The 23099-nt window shown below is 37.0% G+C and overlaps 1 protein-coding gene across 3 annotated transcripts; it reads left to right on the top strand.

Moving 5' to 3' along the window:
- The first annotated feature begins 2840 nt into the window (after positions 1–2840).
- On the top strand, positions 2841–22306 carry GUF1 (GTP binding elongation factor GUF1). Of its 3 annotated transcripts, XM_075752228.1 has the most exons (18): positions 2841–3265; positions 4333–4444; positions 5976–6124; positions 6359–6439; positions 7354–7431; positions 7652–7735; positions 8356–8420; positions 9458–9661; positions 10114–10158; positions 11261–11400; positions 12657–12780; positions 13011–13143; positions 14671–14814; positions 15777–15910; positions 17805–17906; positions 19860–19979; positions 20894–20930; positions 21954–22306. In XM_075752228.1, the coding sequence occupies exons 1-18, from the start codon at positions 3128–3130 to the stop codon at positions 22089–22091; spliced, it is 2028 nt and encodes a 675-aa protein (XP_075608343.1). In that variant the 5' UTR covers positions 2841–3127; the 3' UTR covers positions 22092–22306. The 3 variants fall into 3 exon arrangements, with proteins under 3 accessions (XP_075608343.1, XP_075608341.1, XP_075608342.1); XM_075752226.1 differs by lacking the exon at positions 10114–10158; XM_075752227.1 differs by lacking the exons at positions 10114–10158; positions 20894–20930; positions 21954–22306 and adding an exon at positions 19480–19586 and having other exon boundaries at positions 19860–19977.
- Positions 22307–23099: the final 793 nt, after the last annotated feature.

Genomic DNA, 23099 nt, shown 5'->3' with positions numbered 1-23099 from the left:
ATAATTATTGATAGGACATTCAATGCTGCATCCATATGTAGATATAATGAGATACTCTGGAATCAGACAAGAAATTCATGCTTACATTTTGTTTTCACATTTTCAGTCATGAATCTGTAAGTATTTGAATTTACCATTTTATGTGGTTGGTTTCACTGTTACTCTATATAGCTAATGATAGGTACATTTAATTTATCCTCATTATAACTAATGGCTTTTGAAGTACAGGAAATGTTAATTGTGTACATACATCCATCACATTTTGACACATAAATGTACCACTTGAAAATTCATGACCGCTACTGATTTGTGGTCCCATAAATATTTTAACATTTATTATTCTGCTGGACATCTTTCCACAACTATTCTAGTAAGTATGTTGCATTGCACATGGAGCTCAAATCAAATTGATCAAAAATCTTAATATTTGCATCATTTATTTATCCAAGCTGTAAAGCGAAGGTCAAGACGGATGACTGTCATTTTTACGGTGCTCTATCCTGGCTTACTGATGAACCATTGATCTGAACTTGTATTGTATTCACATGACTAGGAGTCATACCTGAAACCTAGTTCCATTCCTGCTTTTCTTCATTTCTTTCAGATTTCCAAAATACGTGGACTTGCTGATAGCTTAACCATTAGGACTGCAGTCTCCCCGCATGGACCAGCACTCACTCCATCGGTGTTCACTCCCTGCCAACAAGACAACAATGAGTTCAAGCATGAAGACACAGTGCATAAGCTCATTCAGTAACTACTCCAGCACACCTTCTTGTAATCCTGGTTGTATGCAGCCAGCTTGGTGTGCGGGTGGTGCTAATACAAACCTTGATTCTCTAAGGAGTAAATATGGAGCATAAGTGCAACCTTCAGCATGCTATTTGGTTTGTAGTAACTTTCCATTTTGCAGGTATTTGTGTGACTATGCAATTTTGTGCATGTCGTTACACGTAATGAACAATGTGTGTTGCTAGTGTGAATGTGTGATTTAGCTACCTCTGCAGCTGCTTTTTTGGAATTCCTCAAATATGGTATCTATAGACGTTGCTCTCTGGTGGAGATATTTGAAGACATTCTGTACAGCATTATTTTAATTCCTGCTAACAGAATGCCTTCTTAGATTTGTTGGTATTCTTGTCTCTTGGGACAGTGAAAACATTTAGGAATTATAGGATTGCTACGTGTTTAAGTTCTGTTATTGCACGCGGGTAAGCCAATACCTACAGCACATCACACTTAACCTGCGAGTAGCAGGAACACGGTTTTCTTCCAAATACGGCTGCTATGCTCACACACATGCTCTGGATCACAACTCTGGATTTGTGGCTCCTGTCACACTCATTGTCCATTCAAGGACATGCTTCTCTTGCCCTGTATATTTTCGTGAATTTGCTGAAGGACTCTCTTTGCCCGTTACTACCCAAATTCGATGTGATCAGCACAGTGAACTATGCTAGAAAATTCACTACCAAGCTGGTATATGCAGAACTCTTGCGCCCTCTGCACTATGTATCAGATACTTTTATGCATCCTTTTGAGACCAAATCATAACTTAAAAAAGGAATATGAATTTTATGCTGATATCCTGAAATTAAACCTCATTTAAATGGTTTTACTGTCCAAATATACTCTATCTTGCTTTATTTGGCACATTTCTAGATTGTGAAGCTGATAAAAATATTTGCAGTTTTCTTAGCTGGCATTTCTGAAGTACTTTGTGTAACTACAGCTGAAATCCTGATTGAGCAAATGAGAAAAATAAAGCCAATACATATAAACTGAGTAGTGACCTTAGGCCTGCATGTTTTCCCAACTTTGTGAAACATTAATGCAAAATTTTCAACTAAGAAAAAAACAGGAACGTGCAGGCAGTAATAAAAGCTAAACTAGGAAAAAGCTAAAAAAATACCTGGAAAAGACAATGTCAACCCACAGAGACTTTGATAAAGAGTAACACAAGGAAAACATATCTGAGAATATGATGACATTATTCTGCTCCTAGAATTTTACAAAGCACAACTGTGAAGGCCAGAACGGCCATATGCTGGCACAGCCGCAGACATACAAGGCAACAGAACCCTCTGTAATGCCCGTAAGTAAGTATTTCAAGGCAACAGTATTCTATGCCCTGCAGCAGCACTGAGATTTTGCAATCACAAACCAAGCTGTTCTTGTGTGCAATTTCATACAAAACCCAGCTTTAAAAAGGAAAACAAAGTTCCAAAAACTTGTAAAAATACCATTTGTGCTCTATGTAAATAATTAAAGGCACCTAAAAAAAAATTAGAGAAGATGTCCCAGAGACTGTTGCTGCTAGGACATCAGGTAGCAGCAACTGGGCCAAACTGCTGTGTTGCTTTTGTTTCGGTTTTTGTTTGTTTTGGGGTTTTTTTGGTGGGTTGTTTTGTTTAAATAAAGACCCAAGGGGAAAGCCCTGTGGGGGCTCTCCTCTGAGGTTTCTGCGCTTCGGAAGCTGCACTAGGAGGCCGATGGAGGAGACTGGGCAGGCACAGCCCGGACCCAGACAAGACCGCCGCCCGGCTGGGTGCTCAGCCAGGCCGGCCCCGCCGGGGAGCCCACACCGAAGGGGCGGACAGCAGCCACACACCTACAGGCGAAGGCGCGGCCCGGCAGGCCGCAGGTCCCGAACAGCCACAGCGGGCGGCGCAGGCGGCCGGAGCCTATTGAGGTGAGGCTGGAGTGAGCTGCCCGGGCACCCCGACAGCAGCAGGCCCAGGCCGCCGGCCACAGGCGGAGCGGGGCAGGGCTGGGCACAGCACGGCGGGAGAGGAGGAACTAGGGGGAGCTCTGACCACTTCCGCTGCCGCCGCCGGGAAGCGCTTCCGGGGCGCGAGGTGCTGCGTCCGGCGGGCTGACCGCTCGTGTTCGGCTCGTGCCGTGGGAATCACCCTCTTCCCGCGCGCGGGGCGGGTCGCTAGGCGACGCCGGAGCGAGCCCGCGCGGGGGAGCGCGGAAGGGAAAGGGAGAGGGAGATAGGGGCGGCTGGGGAGCCGTTAGGGAGCCGTTAGGGAGCCGTTAGGGCCGGGCCGGCGGAGCAGAGGCGGTCTGCGATGGGGCCCTCACCCGTCCGCGCTGTGAGGGTGTGAGCCCAGCCCCGAGCGCGATGGCTCTCGCCGGCAGGACGGCGATGCGGTGGGCCTGGTTGCGGTGCCCCTGCCCCGCTGCCGCCCCGCTCTGCCTTCCTCCCTGGCTGCCCGCCGGGCCCGTGGCGTGCGAGCGGCCGTACAGCTCCCACGGCAAGGTGAGTCCGCAGGGCTGCCCGGGAGGGGTGAGGTGCGGGGAAGCGTTTCGCCTGCCCGGGGTTGTTCTGTGGCGAGTCCCCGAAGGCGGCGGTCTTGCGTGTAGAAGATGGCCTTTCCAGACAGGCGGTGCCATCCTGGAGTAGCCGTTTCCCGCTGCAGGGGCGTTTGCGTCCCCTTGGCAATAATAGGAGAACTTGCCGTTCCAAGCGGAGGCATCCCGCAAGGGACGCGGCAGGTAATGGTGGGTAATGCTGTGTATTGATAGTAGCAAAGAACTCCGGGCTTGCTGTCTTCTCTGCCTGGCCCGGAGCTGCATGCCTAGCCTGTGTGAGAGAGATGAGCTCGTGTACCTCTAAAATTGGCGACCAGAGTTTTTCAGTAAAGTTTTACTGATTGCTGTTAGGGGTCTCCTGGTTGCTGGTGCTGAAAGCTTTAAAAAGCGAAGAAGCCACCTTTCTTCAAAATGTTGTATTACTTGAGATGAGCAGGAATAACACAAAGAAAAGTTTTTTAGTGCTGGACCTTTCTGTATGTGAACCAAGAAGTCAGCTGGTTTTCTGCATTTTTGTTTTTTTTAAATTTAGCCAAGATAAGTGCTACCTGTAGCTTCCTTTTCCACAAAGTCTGCTTGCTCCTTATGATAAGGTCACTGCTACCTGAAATGCTAGGTAATGACGCTGTATTTGTATCATACTTGTGAAGAATTATGTCCTTAATGGCTCCCTGAATCCAGTTTTCTTAATCCTTAAATTTAGTAGTTAGCAGACTTGAAACTGTTTTAAGTATTCCAACTCCCTACATTCATAAGAACATAGTACCTTTCACAACTTTCCAGCATACTTACTGATTATTCAGATTAATAAATATATATGTATGTATGTATGTATGACTAAAAAAAAATGCTAGCATTTTAATCACTGATGACAATTTAAGGTTTTGTATCTATGCAGCCTATGTGTCTTCTAGAGAAAAAGAGTTCATTATTTTTTTAAAGGCAAGATCCTATTGTATGTAGAGACTGTAACCATGGTTTATGAAAATAAATTTCTGTAGTTTTTTTTTTTAGGAAAAATTAGATATGTCAATGTATCCTGTTGAAAGCATTAGAAACTTCAGTATTATAGCTCACGTAGATCATGGCAAAAGTACACTAGCAGACAGATTGTTGGAAATCACAGGTAAGTGTTCTCATTTCATACTACCTTTTCTGACATGTAAGATGATGTGTCAGTTTCTGTAGCTTTGATTATTACTAAAATTTCTAATGTCTTTGCTCTTTTAGTGCCAGATTGCTTATGCTTTTAGGTTTCCAGTTGTGTAGTGTTACACGTGTGAATATGATGGACTTTTTTTCTGGTTGAGATGTGCCTACAGCTAGGGGTAAGAAAGTGTGTAACTCACTGAAGGAAGTACGTATTTTAGAGACTGAAAAGGAGTGTACTTCCTTGTTCACAATGCTACTTCTGTCATTCCTGACCATTTGTCCATTAGACCAGTAAGCAGCGAGTTTGTGGTGTATACTGCCAGTGTTTGGGGTGGACTGTCATGACTTAGGAATTCTGGACACAGTAGTTTTCAAAAGTGTTATTGAAACAGAGAGGAACTTCAGCTGCTTGTACTTGGATGAAAGAAATTATATGTCCTCCTGTGAGCAAACCGTAAACAGCTGCCTTTCATGGTGGTGGAGCTCACTGGTACTGAAGGTGATACGATGCTGCATAGTAAGTTTTAGAAATGTACAGCCCTATGTTGATTTAGATTTAGTGTGTAGAATAACTGCTAGTAATTAAGTGTAAATTCCATAGATTCTCAGCTGCTATAGACTTGTTTTTTGCTTCACCATAAGTATTGCTGAGGTTGTGTTACTTTCATCTTCAGAGGTTTTTATTTTGTCCTCATCGGAGTGCTGCTTGGACTTCAGTATTTTTATTTCTGCGTTGTTGTTGAGGATAAGGGAAACTACCCCCCTTTAAAGCGAAAGTGAGAAACAATTGCTAAGTGACTCTGAAACTAGGATTTCCTTGGGGGAGAGAGAGACAGAAGTTGCCTTAGAAGGTTCTCTAAGATAAGTTGTAAAGCAATTGCTGTATCTCCCAAGAGGAGACTGATTTCAGAGCAGAGTTTAAATTAGCTACTCAGAGATACCCTTTGGAGGAGTCTTGTATTTCTCATTTAAGTGGTGAGCGAAACAAAACCTGGGAGAGAAGGTTTCTATCAATCAGAGCTATTCTTTATAATTACCTCTTATGTGTGACTATGACAATTTTATCTGATGCCTGTGATAGAATGGAGCTTTGAATTCAGGTCTGTCCAGCTCTGTGATAATACTCTTCTCGCAATTGAGATTGGCACTGGTCGGAACTGTGGGCCATGGAGGTGAAGTTTCTTCAAACATCAAAATTATTTAGCACTGAATGGAATTTTTGGTACTTCTTAATCTCTAATTTAGACCTACATGATGTTTTGTATACTGCTTACTGAGGAAAGTATTTTATATAAGTTCATATGTAAAAAATTTATTTAATAAATGTTAAGAGTTGAAGCATAATTTTATTTCTAAATGAAAATCTAAGTTTAGATTAATCAGATGGAAAAGTTTCTTTGCAGCTGCAAGTCCTATGTTCTGGTTAATGGCATTTTCAAGAATTATTTATTTTGAAAGCTAATGTACTAAATGAGATAATAAAACTGGTTGGTTTTTTATCTTAGGAACAATTGCTAAAACTGACCGTAATAAACAAGTGCTGGATAAACTCCAAGTGGAACGCGAAAGAGGAATTACAGTTAAAGCACAATCTGCATCTCTCTTTTACAGTCACGAAGGAGTAAACTACCTCTTAAATCTTATTGACACGCCAGTAAGTTAAGTATAAACAGTTTTTAAATCACACAAAGCTAAATGCCTTTATATTTAAAAGTAGGAGATGTCTGGCTTCTTGTGTTTATTCAATTTCTTTTTTTCTTTTTTTTTTTTTTTTTGTAAGAATTGTGTTTTGGATGAACATACATACAAATGAAAACATCATAATATAGAAATCTTTGCAAAGGACTCTAGCAGTACTTGAAATTGTAAACATTTATTTTTTCCACAGGGCCACGTGGATTTCAGCTATGAAGTGTCACGGTCACTGTCTGCCTGTCAAGGTGTCATACTTGTAGTGGATGCAAATGAGGTGGAGTTCTTAATTCCCGTTTTCTGTTTAGAATTTCAGCAATTTCATTAAGTAAGCGAGGGAGAAGATTAGGGTTTTTTTTTTTTTAATTTTTCCATCAGTGTTTTTGCCCCTGGTCTGTCTCCATGAAAGTATTACGTTGCAGAAGAATAATAATGGGAGTTTTAAAAAAAATCTGGACACAAATACTTATGTGTTGATAGCTACTGCAGTTCCAAGACGCAGAAATAAAAGCACAGGATTAGTGAAGAATCAGGTCCTTTGTACAGCGTATGAACTTTGCAAATGGCAGTGTGGAGAACTTTTAGCTGTTGGTGCTAATACTGATTTGAATACCCTCAGTTTCTCGTTGGAAAGCTTGATGATTTGTTCAACCAACCACAGTTAGTTATAAGTAATTGCTGTTGTGTTTTTGATTGTCAGTAATACAAACTAATACTGGCAACGTTAAAGCTAAAGGACACTATAAGCTGAATGTGAACAGACATATTCTTGAAACTTGAGAAGTTTTCTATCTGCTAGATTAACGTGTTCTTGACTGATCTTTCAGGAGAAGCAGGAGAGTGAGGGAGTAAAATGTTTGTAAGGTGACACTCTCATAAATTTACAAAGTCTATACTAGGAGGGAAGTGAAATTAGAGATCTTAGTTGTACTTTTATTTGTACAGAGCTAGGAACGTTTTGAAGAATCAGTTAACTAGAGTATGAGGAGTATGGGAACATGATTTTAAATGTGGACGTATTCTCACAAAGTGTTTTGATAATTTTGTCTGTGGCATATTTATGATTGGATTGTACAAGGATGAAATGAATACTACCTTTTTCCTTGTTATATGAAAAAAAGTAACTTCCTTTCAATGATTATGAAAAAAAAAAAGATTCCGTGTTAAACTTTTTTAATGCTTATTTTCTAGGGTATTCAGGCTCAGACAGTGGCAAACTTCTATCTTGCTTTTGAAGCACAGCTTGCAATAATTCCTGTCATAAATAAGGTAATAAAGGTTTTAGAGTTTCATATTAAATAGCTGCGTTGTTTAAAGGTATAGGAGATTTATAAGAAATGTATCGTCAAAATAGCTAGAATACGGTAAGAACTTTGTGTTTTACTCATAAATACAGAAAGGTTCCTTGACTTGTATATTTGGAAACTACAGTGCTGGATTGTACAGAAGAGGTGATTACCTGTATATTTAGCAGTTTGTTATTTTTCAGATTGACTTGAAGAATGCAGACCCTGAAAGAGTCGAAAAACAAATTGAGAAGCTGTTTGATATTCCTGTAGATGAATGCATAAGGGTAAGATCTCTGCAAGTTTTATAACATGCTTATTGTATATCTGTATCTACTTTGTAGCTAATGAAAGACATGCACACATAGTAAATCAACAGGGTGTAATCTGTCTGCCTGTCTTTGTCTGATACGCATGAATTTCTTTAAAGATTGTCTCCTGGAAAACAAGAATGGAGAACATCTCAATTAAAAATTTTAGTGTGTCTTGATGAATGGCGTCAAGTAGATTTTAAATTATTTTTCATTGTGGGTCTGCAAATTGTTTGCACTTTTACTGTAACAACAGTTGCCATTCAGTAGAGGGAAAAAAACCTGTTACAGAATGATTTGGAAGTGTTTAAGACCAGGTTGGATGAGGCTTTGGGCAGCGTGGTCTAGTTGAGGGTGTCCCTGCCCGCAGCAGGGGGGTTGGAACTAGATGATCTTTAAGGTCCCTTCCAACCCAAACCATTCTATGATTCTATGATTTATAATCAAATAAGCATTTCATAATAATAGCATTTGAAAGTGTGCTTCAGAGTGCTTTTATGGGTAGTATTATCTGTGGCCAAATGTAACACTGTTGAATAGAGATACTGAATGAATGTAAGACACGTCTTATAAAATTGTTGTTGGACTTGTTTTAGATTTCTGCTAAACAAGGAACAAATGTTGAAAAAGTTCTTCAAAAAGTCATTGAGAAGATTCCACCGTAAGTTCTGTATTTAGTTTTGAAACCTTGCAAGGTTAATTAGGAAACCATGAGTTGCATTTATACAGTATAATGACACTAGTTTTGCACTTTATAGAGTATTGACTTTTAATCAGATAAATATTAAGAGATGTGGGAGAAATCTAATGTCTGAGCTGGTTAAGTCAGTTTCAAATTGCAAATCAGAAAAATGACACTTCAGATTTGAGATGCCTTTTAAAAAATGCATGTATGAATGTCAGCAGAGAAGACTTTTTGTTCTTAAGAAGAGGGAGAGGAAAAGAATTCAATATGCAGTGAAAGATGAGAGGTGAGCCACCAAAGGTGATACTTTTATGAATGTTTATATAGCTTCCATGAAACTTAGTGTTTGAGCATCTGTGTGTGCTATTACTCCTTTTGAACATTGCATTGTTAAAATGATAAAGGTAATTGAAATCTGCTGTGTTTAGAGTTTCATATCCTGAACCCAACCTTTAAATAGACTTTTATCTAGGAACTTATGACAAAGCTGCTGAATTACAGTTCAGTTACAGTCAGCATATTGCTTTTCAATCTTTTTTCCTACTGTTAGCTAATAATTGTAATCCTCATATTAGTTAATAATTATAGTTAAAAGAAACCACAATGAAAATCTGAGATTAGGTTTCCATGAAATATGGCAAAATCAAAATATCAGTGGACTTTTTTTTTTTCTAAAACCCTCAGTTGTTTGAATGTAACTGTTGAATTTTTGTTTCCCCTGTAATACGATATTTTAAGCATCAGTCTCACCTGTTGTGAAATAAATATGATGAATATGCACTTGCTTTTGTTCTGTTTGTACTGCTGTTGCACATCAGAGAAAAAAAATGTAAAGATTTGCAGTGTAATAGTGAAACATTCAAATGAAGTCTGGTATGTGTTTGTTTATTGAAAGTTACTTGGTAGTTTTATCTATTTTAATACAGAAGTTTTTGAGGTGGTGGTGCTTGCTCACTTGATATTGACTGAAAAACACACTGCTTAATACATTGTTTTACATTTTTTTGTGTTAGACCCCACTGTAATACTGCTGATCCATTGAAAGCCTTAGTATTTGACTCCACGTTTGACCACTACCGAGGCGTCATAGCTAACATTGCACTCTTTGGTGGGGAGATTCAGAAAGGGCATAAAATTGTGTCTGCACACACAAAGAAAAGATATGAAGTTAATGAAGTTGGAATTTTGTCTCCAAATGAGCAGCCAACGCATAAACTGTAAGTAAAAATTTCTTTCAATGGAACAAATCATGAATAGATGTAAGATACAAAGTCCTGCATTTCTGTTCAATTTTTGCTTTGAGTGGTAAAGACTGGGAGATGCCTGGGGTTTTTGTTCTTGTTCTTTGGTGGTGGGTTTTTAAATGATTATTATCTGTAATTTAATGCTCAATGTCAGTGTTTTTTCATTTTGGGCATGCTGAGGCAGAAACTTTTGGGGGTTGCTTTTTGGGCACTGCTAGAGGGAGGAAGCCATTCTATCATCTATAGTACATGGAACATCTGGACAGCTAGGTTTTTTTAAGACGAGCATTTGATATTCTTATTCAGCTGTCCAATTTGTTTCTAGGAACTACCTTGTTTGAGAGTGGAAGGGAATGGGGCTTCATCTTAGTTATTGCTGCAGCATATTTTGAGGGTGGAAAACTTAAAATCCATGAATGCAACAGCTTCCAGAAACTGGCTCCTCATGGCAGCAGTGGGAAGAAAATCAGGTACTTAGAATTAGTGGAGAAGCTTTATCAATTTGCATCCAAGTATGCATTAATGACTTTCTTGGAAGATTCTCAGTGAGACTGCGATACTGTGTGTGGTGGGTAGAACCCAGCCAGCAACTAAGCACCCAACAGCCACTTGCTCACTACCCCAACCTCAGTGGGATGGGGAAGAGAATTGGAAGTGCAAAAGTGAGGAAAGACTCACGGGTCAAGATAAAGACAGTTAACTAAGTGAAGAAAAAAGAAAAGGAGGGGAGTGATGTGAAGCCAATCAGTTACCACCTTCCACAAGCAGACCGACCACTAGCAGACAAGCTAGTGTACAAGCAACAGCCACCTCGGAAAGACCGCTCCTTGGTTTTTATTGCCGAGTATGATGTTCTATGGCATGGAATATCTGTTTGGTCAGTTCAGGTCTGCTGTCCTGGCTGTGTCAGCTCCCAACCTCTTGCCCTACCTAGCCTATTTGCTGCAGGGGGACAAAGTGAGAAACAGAGAAAGCCTTTATGCTGTGCAAGTGCTGTTCAGCAATAGCTAAAACACTGGTGTGTTATCAACGCCATTTTATTCACAAATCCAAAGCACAGCACTGCATGGGGCTGCTATGAAGAAAGTTAATTCCATCCCAGCCAAAACCAGTACACTGTATTTTACTCTTTATCTAACCATGGGTTCCTCTCATAAACATCATTACGTGCTGATGGAAGGCATTTGTCTTTATTGTTTCTGCCACTTAGTATATGAAACTTGCTGTGGTGGCAGCTGGGAACTCTTCTGGTTCTGTTTCTTAGATCCTTGAGAAGTTCCTGGTAGCTCTAGCTTTCAAACTGGGAGTAGCACTGAATTCAAAATCCAGAACTATAAATGTTCATTTAACTGTAAGAGAAATAAAGCTGCTTTAGTGAACAGGTAGTTTGTCCCTTGAAATGAAGTTCCCAGCTCAGAGGAGAAATGACTTAAATCTGGCTTTTGGACTGCATATGGGGCTTTTAGGGGTGTGATTTATTTGAATTTCTGACTGGGCTAAGTGAAGTGGGAAAAATAGCAGAAATACTGATAATGCCAAGAAGCATGTCCATGTAATGCCAATTTTATTTAGATATGCTGGACAGGTGGGCTACCTGATTGCTGGAATGAAAGAAGTAACAGAAGCCCAAATAGGAGACACGCTGTTTTTGTATAAACAGCCAGTGGAGCCTTTGCCTGGCTTTAAGTCAGCGAAGCCAATGGTTTTTGCAGGTGAGGAGTAAACCGATATAAGGTGGAATTACTTTTTTCCAATAACAAGAGTAAGAGAGCTGTTAGAGCTTCTAAAGTAATATATGTGTATATTAAGAGTTGTGAGGATTGGAATTTTAGCAAAGTTAAGCTACAGAGGCACATCATTTATATAGCTTTGTGTAATTTTCCCTGTGACTCAACAGACAAGATTCATAATAGTTGTAGACTGGTTTTAGATGAATACAAAACTAACATGTATTTTTTAGCCACAATTATTGCTTCTAATGCCAGTAAATTCGTGATAGCTGGAAAAGAAGGGTTGAGACTTTAAAAAATGAAGTCCATTTATTGGAATTCTTCATCTTGATAACCATAACTATTGCGAAATCTTTGTTCTTTTAAAAATTAGCAACTGTTTAATTTTTGTTAAATATGGTAAACTACCAAAGCTAATATTCAGAATGATTCTGTAAAATATTTGACTTTTTAAACTTGAATAGTTCTGTTCAGCTGTTGCCACCAGCTTCTGTTACTACTACAAATGCTATGGAAGATGGCTTTAGAGCGAAATAAATTCTGTAAATCGCTTTCTACACTTGTTGCGATGGAAAGTGTAAAACTCACTTGAACTGTGTCATGGAGATTATGCTGTCTGTCAGGGAATGTAGAAAAGTGTAATCCTGTAAATTTTTTGTGTGTGCATGTGTGTTGCTTCTTGGTATAGAGCAATCTATATTTTCTGAACATAGTGATGTGAAAAGTGGTACAATAGAATCTATTTCAGGCAGTAATTATACAGAGAGCTGCTTTTTATTAATTTAAAAAAAATACAGAAACATTCACAACTTTGATACAGCAATTTTTTTTTTTTGCTGTTCAGCCTTACCTTTGAAAGAACATCTCAGTGAAGTCTGTCTGCTTATTCATTTATGCTTAAGCTGTACGTTTACACTGCAGCCCAGCAAAACAATGCTTATACTCAATTGTCCATATTCCACAGTTGTGAAGGCTTAGATGAGTACAGTATCCCTACCATTATTGTTTGAATGTTAATTCCTTTTTTTTTTTATGTAATCTAATATTTTGTTACATTTTATCTAATTTTTTTTGGGAAAAAAGTCCTTGTATTGTTTGTCACATTTTAAAAAAGTTGGAACAGAAAGTAAGCTATTTCTGATTTTATTACTGTGTTCACTGTAAAAGGCATATTTGAAAGCTCAGTATAGACTAGATAAAGCTCTATCACATGACTTCTACCTAATATGTTTTGACAGGAATGTATCCTGCAGATCAAACAGAATATAATAATCTCAAAAGTGCTTTGGAAAGGCTGACGTTGAATGACTCCAGTGTAACTGTTCATCGTGACAGTAGCCTTGCCTTAGGAGCTGGATGGAGGTGAGGCTTTTATACTGCTTTCGTTTTTGGAACTGTTCATAAATTGAGAGTGCAGGTTTAAGTCAACTGAAGGTTGAATTAAAATGAATCGAAGATTAGGAGCTTTTTATTCAAATTAATGGTAGGTAAAGATCAAAAGCATTTGATTCTCTTACATTCTGTATTTGCGCAGAGTATGCAATTCATTGTGATTGACAGTTTTTGTTGTTGGTTTTTTTTTTTTTTTCCAGATTGGGTTTCCTTGGTCTTTTACATATGGAAGTTTTTAATCAACGTTTGGAGCAAGAGTATAACATGTCTGTTATTTTGACTGCACCTACGGTTCCTTATAAAGCTGTTCTTTCCTCAGCAAAGTTAATAAAGGTATGTTAAGTTTATTACAGCTTTATGTAAATAGCAGCTAAAAAGCTTCCTATAGTAAATATCTACACTTTTTGGTTTTTAATGTAGACTAGTACTTCATTTTATAGCAAACATTAGAAACACCAGCGTTTAACTTAAAACTATTTTTAATGGATTTCTTTAAAGAATGTTAGCTTTCCTGCCGCATTCCACTTAAAGTGCTCTCTTTTTTATCTTACACCTGTCCTTGAAAATGGAAATAAAGGACACATTTCTTGTTGTATTCTTTTAAGTGTATACTGACTGGACTGAGTTTAAAGCAGGTGAAATAACATCCCAGACTTTTATCAGTCAGAAAAATGAACATTTTTGGGAATAGCTTGTAATTCTACTGTAGACTGTCAAGGGCTGGTAAAGACAAGTGAGTTTTTGATCACAGTGAAACAGGCATGTGCAAATGTCATTGAACTGGGTGCAAAGAAAATTACTGTGAGTTTAGAGAGAGTTGGAGTTATGAGCACCTGCTGACAGAGGAGGCTGCAAATAGATTGGCTTCTTATTGTCCACCATGTACCTCTAAACACAACGGAAAATCTGTAAATTCTGAACAGCTTGTACAAGAAACGTTGCTGTACTTGCAAAGTGTAAGGCATAGACCCTTTTTCTCTCCAGTTATTTTGCTTTCTTCCTGAGGCAGGGTAGCAGCTATGAGTGAAGTAGTTGACACCTTTGCTGCATAAGTGATTCTGGATTGCTGATGTGGAACGCTGTTTTCAAACAGTGCTGGAAACTGGGTCATTGTTCAAGAATGCTGCCTTGCCAGTGGAAAGTGATATAATCACGTGATTTGGTGCTTGGGGAGAGTTGTATGTACATGACAAGAAACACAACCTTCTTCTATTCTTAGTTCAGAAGGATAACTCCAGCCCCTATCAGGATGTTGGACTAGAAGAAAATAGATCATGAAAGCACTTTCACAGGAATCAAAAACTTAATTTCTAAACCCACTTCAGCTTGTAACGAAGCCTGAACAAGTTCTACTTAGAGAAGAATGTCCCCATCACCAAACACCAGAATACTTAGAGCAGGTCTTTTGTTGAAGCTGTACCTTATGCCTTCTACGATCAGGATGGAGTAAGAAGGAAGATCCTTGCTCTATATGCAAGAGAGAGAAACGGAAAGATGGACAGAAAGGCTTTTATATTTCTGTGGATAACCCTGGGTTGTAGTCCTAGTTCTAAGCACTTCTTCTGTTTACAGTTCACTGGATAAAATTCTTAAAAAAAAGTTTTTCTAGTGAAAAGTAATTCCTACAATCTTTCTATATAATAATACTCAGAGATATGCTGATCAGGGACTTCCGTATGTGATGTAGAAATCCCTTTCAAAATTGTGCTTCGTATGAATCTGGGTTGCATAATTCACAAGTGTTTCCAAGCAATTGAAACATTTTTTAGCATTTTTTTCAATGCTATATTTGTCTCACTTGCTATTTAGTCTACTTAATTAAAATTACAGTATCTGTTTTGTTTGTTTGTTTGTTTTCAGGAGTGTGGTAAAGCAGAGATTACTATTATCAACCCTGCTCAGTTTCCGGATAAACTTTCAGTATCTGAATATTTGGAGCCAACCGTACTTGGTACTATTGTAACACCTCATGAATACATTGGGAAAATAATTACTTTGTGTCAGGTTGGTATATAGTTTTAGTTTTGTCATTTAAGCTCTTCGTATCATACTTGAAGACACTAGATAGTAAGATACTAATACTGTTGAAGAGGATCTTTGATGGTAATTATTAAATATTTTTGAAAGAAAATATTTTAAACTCTTTATATGTAAAATTACTTCTCAACTACAAAATCCTTATACTGAAAATTAGTGATGAAGCTTAGTGACAGTAAGTACCTGGTCAAGCATCCTATACTAGACAAATTCATAACTACTTCTATTTTCCTGAAAGAATGGAATCTGCAGCAGGGGAATAAGATTGGTTTCTAGACATACATTCACGGAAACATGACTTTTGTTAAGCTGTAATGAGGCTTCATATGTTTTCAGTACTTCACTAGAGTACATTTATGATAGTGATGGCCAAACACATTTCATCAAGTGTAGTTTTAACTGCTGTGCATATTGTCTTTATATAATTTCTTCACAATATTTTTCTTAGCTTTTAACATTTCAAAATACATAATACAAAAGACTACAGTGCTTGTCAGTACAGTAAAATATAAGATCTATTAAAAAGACTTCCTGAAATAACTTTGAGAACACCCTTCTGGCAGAAAAGAAGATGCGCCTGCGCCTGCGAGTTGTATAATACTCCAATGTATGTGAAAATCTAATGTCAGTGAGATTTTGTTGCCAAATAATTTTACATTTAAAAGGCAGCAGTAAGCAGAAGCTGTTAAGGATTTCAGAAATTCAGCTTTTAGAGAAGATAAACTTGAATCATTTGTCCAGTTAAGTTACAACCACTTCATTTTTTATGGTGCTGCAATTTGTTCTGGGACTTCAGCAAATTAACGATAAGAAAGTTACTTTGGGCCTTGAAGTATGGGAGACTGGATAGCTGTTTATTTTAATTTGCTTTGTATTTATTTGTAGAGAAGTTCTGTTGAAGGGAACTGAAACAATTTTTATTTATCTAGGATCGTAGGGCAGTCCAAAAGGATATGTTGTACATTGATGAACACAGGGTTATGCTAAAATACCTCTTTCCACTGAATGAAATTGTGGTGGATTTTTATGATGCCCTTAAGTCTCTGTCTTCTGGTTATGCAAGGTAACTACCTCTTCTGTTCCCCCTCCCCTTCCCCCCAGCCTTGACCCTGAGGCGTGAACAAAAAAAGATCTGAGAAGACGACACAGAAGGGCACAAGTGAAGAATATTCTTTTATGATGGTGCTGCAAATTGAGTCTTACTTCAATGAATTAAATTCACTGTGAAAATGGATGGAAATAAATCTGAAAAACACTAAAAGTGCATCACTACCTACTAATCATTTTCTTTGATGCATGTATTTTTCAGGTGTGACCTATAGAGCAGCACTCACTCATCTAGATGAGTAAGATCTAGATGGTTCTTTCTTGTCTGAAGTGACAATGGGCATTTTCTATCAAAGGAATCACTGAAAATGTACTTCCTGCTGTATTGTCTCTTGGTGGAAAAGGGAAAATAACCAAATACTGATTCTTTAAAGCTAGTAAAAACAATCAACAAACTATAATTGAAACAAACAATGCTTACTTTACTTACATGCTTTATTATGGGAATAAAGTAAATCATCTGTATTTTGAGACAAAATGTTCTGCTGTGGATGGGTTCTATAAATTCAGAGGCTAGAACAAAGCTCAGCTGTTAGTGAGAGCCTTTTTCAGTTTAATGGAAGAGAAACTGTTGCATGTCACATGGGCTTATACCACAGGCAACTCAATAGCTCTTACAAACCTGGTATGTAGACACGTTGTTAGTTAGTAAGATGTAGTACATTTTGACAGGAACTAGTATACTTAATTATACTATTAATTTTATAAGCATCAAAATGAATTTTACTGGAGGACTGAATTTGGTTTGAGTCTTTGTTTTCTTAAATATGCCTTATAAAGTTAAGGTAAGATGTGTTTTGCCTGGGTTTGTGTATATTTGAAGTAGAGGCATAAGCAAAAAATAGGGAAGCAAGAAGGACAGGTAGAAGAAATGGGGGGATGGAGATTTTGAATTTTCTCTGAGGATCTAGATAAAAACCAATCTTTATCAAGAAGCTATCTCATTAGCAGTATTATGCTGGGTTTCTGTTGATTCAGCTGTAATTGCAAACAATGTTGCATTGTCTTATTTCTCAATTTTTATTTCCTAATTGACTCCCTAATGTTGTGTATTTAATGCTCTCAATAATCATACTTCTGTTATATGAATCTGTTCACACAACTGTGGTTTATCTCAGCCAATTAAGACAGAAGTACTTTCAAATACTCTCAAGATTTTTTTCCCTTCAGTTCTGATATTTCAGCTCTGACCAGACTAGTGGTATTGGCATTCTCCACATTTCTATTTACATACGAGATAATATATATGTATTACATACCTATACGTCTGCATCTTCTACTTTTTAAGAATTTTTGCAAACTGACAGACAGACAGCAAGGCCCATACCTACTAAAGGAGAAACATGGTTTGGAAATGAAGAGGAAAAATTTGTTGTCATAGAGAAGGGTCACAGGGGTCATATAAAAAGTCTGTCAAATGAGAGAAAACAATCCAGTGTTAGTGTTTGATTTGTGTGACATCAGGGATGTTTGCTGTTCAGAAGCTGTGTTGAAGGCTTCTGTTGCCTGGAACTTGAAGGAACTTCCAGCTGATAGAAAAGAAGTGTTTGAATAAACTCTTTAAGAGATTGCAGTAAGAATGTCTATTTTTGATTGATTTACCTTGCTCAGTAGCTGGAAGACGGGATGATGTCTTCTGCTGCCTTGGAGATGAGATTTATCTGCATTAAATTTCTAGTCCAGCCTTGCATAAGGGAGATGTACTGAGAGACTTAAAAACTGTGCTCCTACTAATAAAAAGTTTGAGTGTTTATTAAGAAATATGTCTAAAACTTAAAACTTATGGAACAAAAAGTGCAGAATATAATTTTTAGAAAATCATCACTAACTTTTAAACTGCTTTCGTTTAGTTTTGATTATGAAGATGCAGGATACCAGGCAGCAGACCTTATCAAAATGGATATTCTTCTAAATGGAAATCCAGTTGAAGAACTGGCAACAATCATACACAAGTAGGTTGACTGGATTCTCTCTTCCAAAGAAATAAGACTTCCTATTAATATACAATGAAAACATATTTGTCATATATTAGTAATACATACACATGTATGAAAACAGCATTGAGGATTTCACCACATCACCACTTTTGGAGATGAACTGAGAAAGAGGCATTTAAGTGCTAGATAAAATATTTTGTGGTAATGTAGGGCAGGGAGAAGGAAATGCAAAATGCCAGTCTTTTAAGGGGCTGGAAAAATTTAAAACCAGACTGGTCTAGGAGATGCCAGATGAATAGTTCATGGCACTTATGATTTACTACTGGAAAAAAAAATAAAATTTATTTTATGCTCCCAGTAATTCCTTTTCTGTAGAAGTTTGTTGTTGTCTTGTTTCCAGCCAGAGTACCAGGAAAATGTAAATATTTACCAGATATAATTACCTCAGAAACTTTTTGCTAAAATGATTCAGTTTCTGTAAGTTTCTCAGAAATTACTGGTTTGCTGGTGAGAATAATGCCTTCCTGTTTCTAGCCTCTCAGTAATTCTGAGATCAACTTTTTGGGGTTTTTTTTTGTTGTTGGGTTTGAGGGGGTTTTTTTCCTTCTCAAAATACTAACTTGTAGTTGCTAAAAAAATATGTATATTTTCATATTTTTTACATAACTGCAATCCTAAAATCATTGGAATTCCTTAACATCAGAAGGTCAGCGTAGGAAAATGAAACTCTTACTTTGTTCAGAAAGATCCTGGGGCTGAAGTGGAATAACTCTCTCATTTGCTACTTAACCTGTTTTTCATAAATAAGCAGCATTTAGCAATCTACTTGCATGTCTTTTACTTCGAAAAGATACAAAATGGAGTGGCCAACCTTGCAAAAGTTAGTTATTGCTTTAACATGTGTTTCTTGATCAGTTTAGTTTGCACCCATGAACTGTTTTGCTCACTAAAACTAATGACAGCCTTTTTTTTGGCTTTAGCTTACAAATATTTTTTTAAGTTGTAGACAGCATTCATTCTGCTCCTGCTTCAGTTATTCTCAGAGTCTTCTCAACTGTAAATAGCCTGTATATATAAAAAGAATTATTCTGAATTACATTTATAGAGAAAGAATTACTGAGATTACTGTAAGCTCAGTATTAATCTAGCCAATATTATTTGTCCTAATTATACAAATAAATATCTGTATCTTCTAAAACTGTTAACACTTAATGAACATTACTTAAGTACTTTATGTTTAAACTGTTTGCTTTATACAGGTAGCCAGGAGTCACATTGTTGCTACATGAAAACATGTAAAACTATTTACAGCTGTATGTTGCTAAAAAATATTTACTAAATATAGATGATTTTAGGGAGAAGAGACCCATTTAGCTTCAATGACTTCTGAAAGTATCTGTTTAGGAGCTTCTTTAGACCTTTTATTGTTTTCTCTTTACAAAATATGAAGCATATGCAGATGCTGAATATAGTTGGATAATTTTTATTAGCAGATGACAAGAGTACATTAAAATGGTTTTGGGTGGGTTTGGGTTTTTTTGTTGTTATGTAGAAACATATATTTTAAAAATATTTCTCTAATATGTAGACCTTTTGATGTTTTGGGCCTACCATCAATGAAAATCCTCCTTGACCTTCTAGTTTAAAATTGCATTTGAAGCTGTGACAGTATTCAAAATGGCTTCAGTGTGATACGTAATCAAGGTGTTTATAATAAATATTTTAAATTTATTTTAAGACCTTAATTAATACAATTTTACATTAATACAATCTTATCACCTGTTTGTATGAAACAGGTGACACAGAGATCACTTATTAGATGTAAAATTATGATCTGATCAGTTTATCTTTTGAGTTAAAAAGAGGAAAACCTTTACTAAAATCCTTTTATCTAACAGTTTGGTCTATGGATATATTTTTAGGGGTTGTACTGCTCTTTCTGAAAACACTGGTGACTTTATTTTTCAGTGATAAGGCATATGCTACTGGTAAATTCCTGTGTGAACGTTTAAAAGATGCTATACCTAGACAGTTGTTTGAAATAGCCATCCAGGCTGCTATTGGCAAGAAAATCATTGCAAGAGAAACGTAAGTGAAGCCCTTCTGTTTCCTTCTTCCCGCCCCCCCCCCCCCCCTTATGTTAAGCTACTTAAAATACAGACTCTTAATGTCTTACCTAGTTTTTCACATTACAGTACTTGGATTTTACTGTAAAGCCATATTTTTCTTGTATATGCTACTGGACCGCTTGGCAGGGAACAAAAAACCCACCCATTTGGTCTGTGACTATGACTAAGGACTTTTTATAAAATTTAATTGAAAAAATGTATTTTTATTTTAAATTGCTTGTGGTCAGCAATGCATTTAATGGGTAGAGTATAACTTGCAACACCCATGTGTCCACTTCCTCTTGGGCAGTGGAAAAATTTTGTTACTACTGAAAAATTTAGCTAGTTGTGGAATAGTTTAACCTCTGGGAGGAACAGCAAAAAAAACCCCCAAACTTGCTATTCCAAAGGAAATGTGTTGCAAGCTGAACACACAACTATTTCTTAGCAGCACTCACTTTTAAACTGTTTCCTTGATGTTGTGTTTTTTGTCACATTTTTGCTGTTGCTATTTAAATAGGATTTAAATTGTGGTGAAAGAATTAAAGGTAGGGATCCAAGCAGAGGTGCTGTAAGAATTTGTGTGTACGTATCTGTATACACACATATGTAACACTGTGAATCATAGCAGAAATCCTAGATAAAAAGGCAAGATTGTAATTTTTATGTACATAGTATACACCCTGAGGGATATTTCTAGAATTGAGAAACATGAATTAAGTTCTCTGTAGAACTTTGTCTTCTGTATACAGAACATGAAAATATCCTGATTCCAGTGCAGCTTTCAAAACTACTAGAAAAAACAATGCTTAGTATTTTGACAACTCAGTGTTTAGCTTCACACATAGGAGATATTCTAATGTGCTAAAGTGTGTATGTTATTTTATTTTACAGGCTGAAAGCTTACAGAAAAAATGTTGTGGCTAAATGTGTAGGTATTTTTTTTCATTTTTTGATGTTTCTGATGCATGTAACCTGTCTTGCTAATGCAATTGGTCTATCTTTTCCTAGAAACCCAGCAAAGATATGTTCTGCTTGTTTTCCTAAGTATCAATGGAATATTAACAGATGCTTTTAAACTTTTATGTTAAAGTTCAACTCATGTAACCTCTAGTTGCAGCTTGCAGTAAGAGTGGATCAGAAAGAGTAATGGCTTTTTCAAAATTACACACTTGGAGTGAACTCAACAGAGTGTGTCTGTGTTCACTCCTGTCTCCTCACCATTTTCTAATAGTTGTAGACATACAGTAATTGCATGTGTGCATGTGTACACACATGTATGTGTAACTTCACATTTCCTACATTTGTTTTTTCCAGGTGATTTAAGAAACTATAAAAGTGCTTCTTTAGTGACTGATTGTGATTAGACTTTCACTTGGGTTTTCAGTAATACATCATGACAAGGCCTTAAATATGCAGTAGTTGAGTATCAACAAGCCTGGACAAAGCTACGGGAAAAATGTGATGTCTCTTACTTGTCTTTAGCTCTCTGAAGCGCACGTGTTCGGAAAAAAAAATTAAACAAGTACCCCTTTCTCACAACCATTATAGAATTCTTCTGCTAGGCACATACGTGGGATGGTGTTTGCTCAAAATCATATAACTTACCTAGATGTAAGCACCTGGTGCTAGTCAGGATGCCCCAGAGTATCTGAGCTGGCATCCTGCTGCTATTTCAAGGGGATTTGGATATCCCGTAGGTTGTGTCTACCATGAGCCATGCTTATGTGAATGTATATATTTAGGTAACTGAATTCAACCCTCAATGAACATGCATAATTGGTCCCTTGTTCTTTTAACTAGTGGCCTTTTGGGATAACTATTTGGAGTATAAAATAATCTTCTGTCATAATATAAGTAGCCTTTCTGACTATTTTTAAGCCCTTGAGTTTAGTGTTGGTGACATGTACTGTAGTTGCATTTAAGCTTACTAGAATTCTTTTCCTTTTCATAGTATGGTGGAGACATTACAAGAAGAATGAAGCTTTTGAAGAAGCAGGCAGAAGGGAAGAAGTTGATGAGAAAAATAGGCAACGTGGAAGTACCAAGAGATGCCTTTATACGTGTTTTAAAGAGACAAACTGACAAATAGAGATCCGTGACACGCAGCTGATTATTCTTTCAACTTTTTGTAGACAGTAGCATGATGAGCTAATGTGTAATTTATCACTGAGAGGGAACATTTTTGACTTTAAATGGTGTAAATTAAACATATGTGGGAACATAAATTGAAAGGACTGTGTACTTAAAATGTACAGATACATGTAGATGATGATTATGGAATTAAAGTTATTTGACTTAAATGAATCTAGAAGTTTTCATTGTATTGGTTTTCATTGCATTTCATTATTATCATACTTTCAACACTTAAATTTTAACATGGTTATGTTTTATTTTTGTCTCTGAGAAAACAAGAACAATGTGACAAAAAGTTTATAAAAATAATTGAAAAGTTTGTATAGACAAACAATGCTGTTGGGGTTTTTTGGTTTTGTTTTAAAAAAGTTTGAACTATTGCCACAAAAATATAAAGCTACTTCCTGTTTTACTTTCTAAAGTTGCTGTTGTCAGGAAATCACGATGATGATGGGGAAACACATCAAGAAAAACTAATCATGACTTCTTTTAATGTACCACACTTCATTTTAAACTTGTTAAAATCTGTCAGTTTACCATGAATACAGCCTAGCTATGCTAATCTCCAAAGAAATTGTTAAGTTTTAATATATTAAAACACAAGGATATGTAGCTGCTCCACCAATAATATCAATTCAGGCCTTGATTCCTTTGGCACAAAGGCTTAGAACAGTCTTAGGGTACTTTTTGAAGTTTTACTTCTGTTGTTCACATATTAAAGTTTGTCAGTGAGTTCTCACTTGAAAGCTGTAGTTAAGTCTGCTTAATATGAGTTGTTGCTTTTTGAAGTGCAAATAAATTGTTAACACAAGTTAATGAACATGATATACTGTGTTGACAACTACATGCCCATCTCTGAAAGCTTTAAGCTGTATTTATTTTTTAGATCTTCAGGGATCTTTACTTCTTGTTACTAAATTATATTTTAGAGAACAAAGTTCTAGTAATATCTCTTAAATTACTC

This window comes from Balearica regulorum, chromosome 4 (genome assembly GCF_011004875.1).
Source record: "Balearica regulorum gibbericeps isolate bBalReg1 chromosome 4, bBalReg1.pri, whole genome shotgun sequence".
Lineage (NCBI taxonomy): Eukaryota > Metazoa > Chordata > Aves > Gruiformes > Gruidae > Balearica > Balearica regulorum.
This window is presented reverse-complemented; position numbering and strand designations above follow the sequence as displayed.

Excerpts from the sequence above, each read along its gene's own strand:
- GUF1 (XM_075752228.1), top strand. The coding sequence starts at position 3,128 with ATGGCTCTCGCCGGCAGGACGGCGATGCGGTGGGCCTGGTTGCGGTGC. Across the intron at positions 11,401-12,656 it reads GAAGCCAATGGTTTTTGCAG|GAATGTATCCTGCAGATCAA; the intron begins GTGAGGAGTAAA and ends ATGTTTTGACAG. Across the intron at positions 12,781-13,010 it reads GCCTTAGGAGCTGGATGGAG|ATTGGGTTTCCTTGGTCTTT; the intron begins GTGAGGCTTTTA and ends TTTTTTTTCCAG.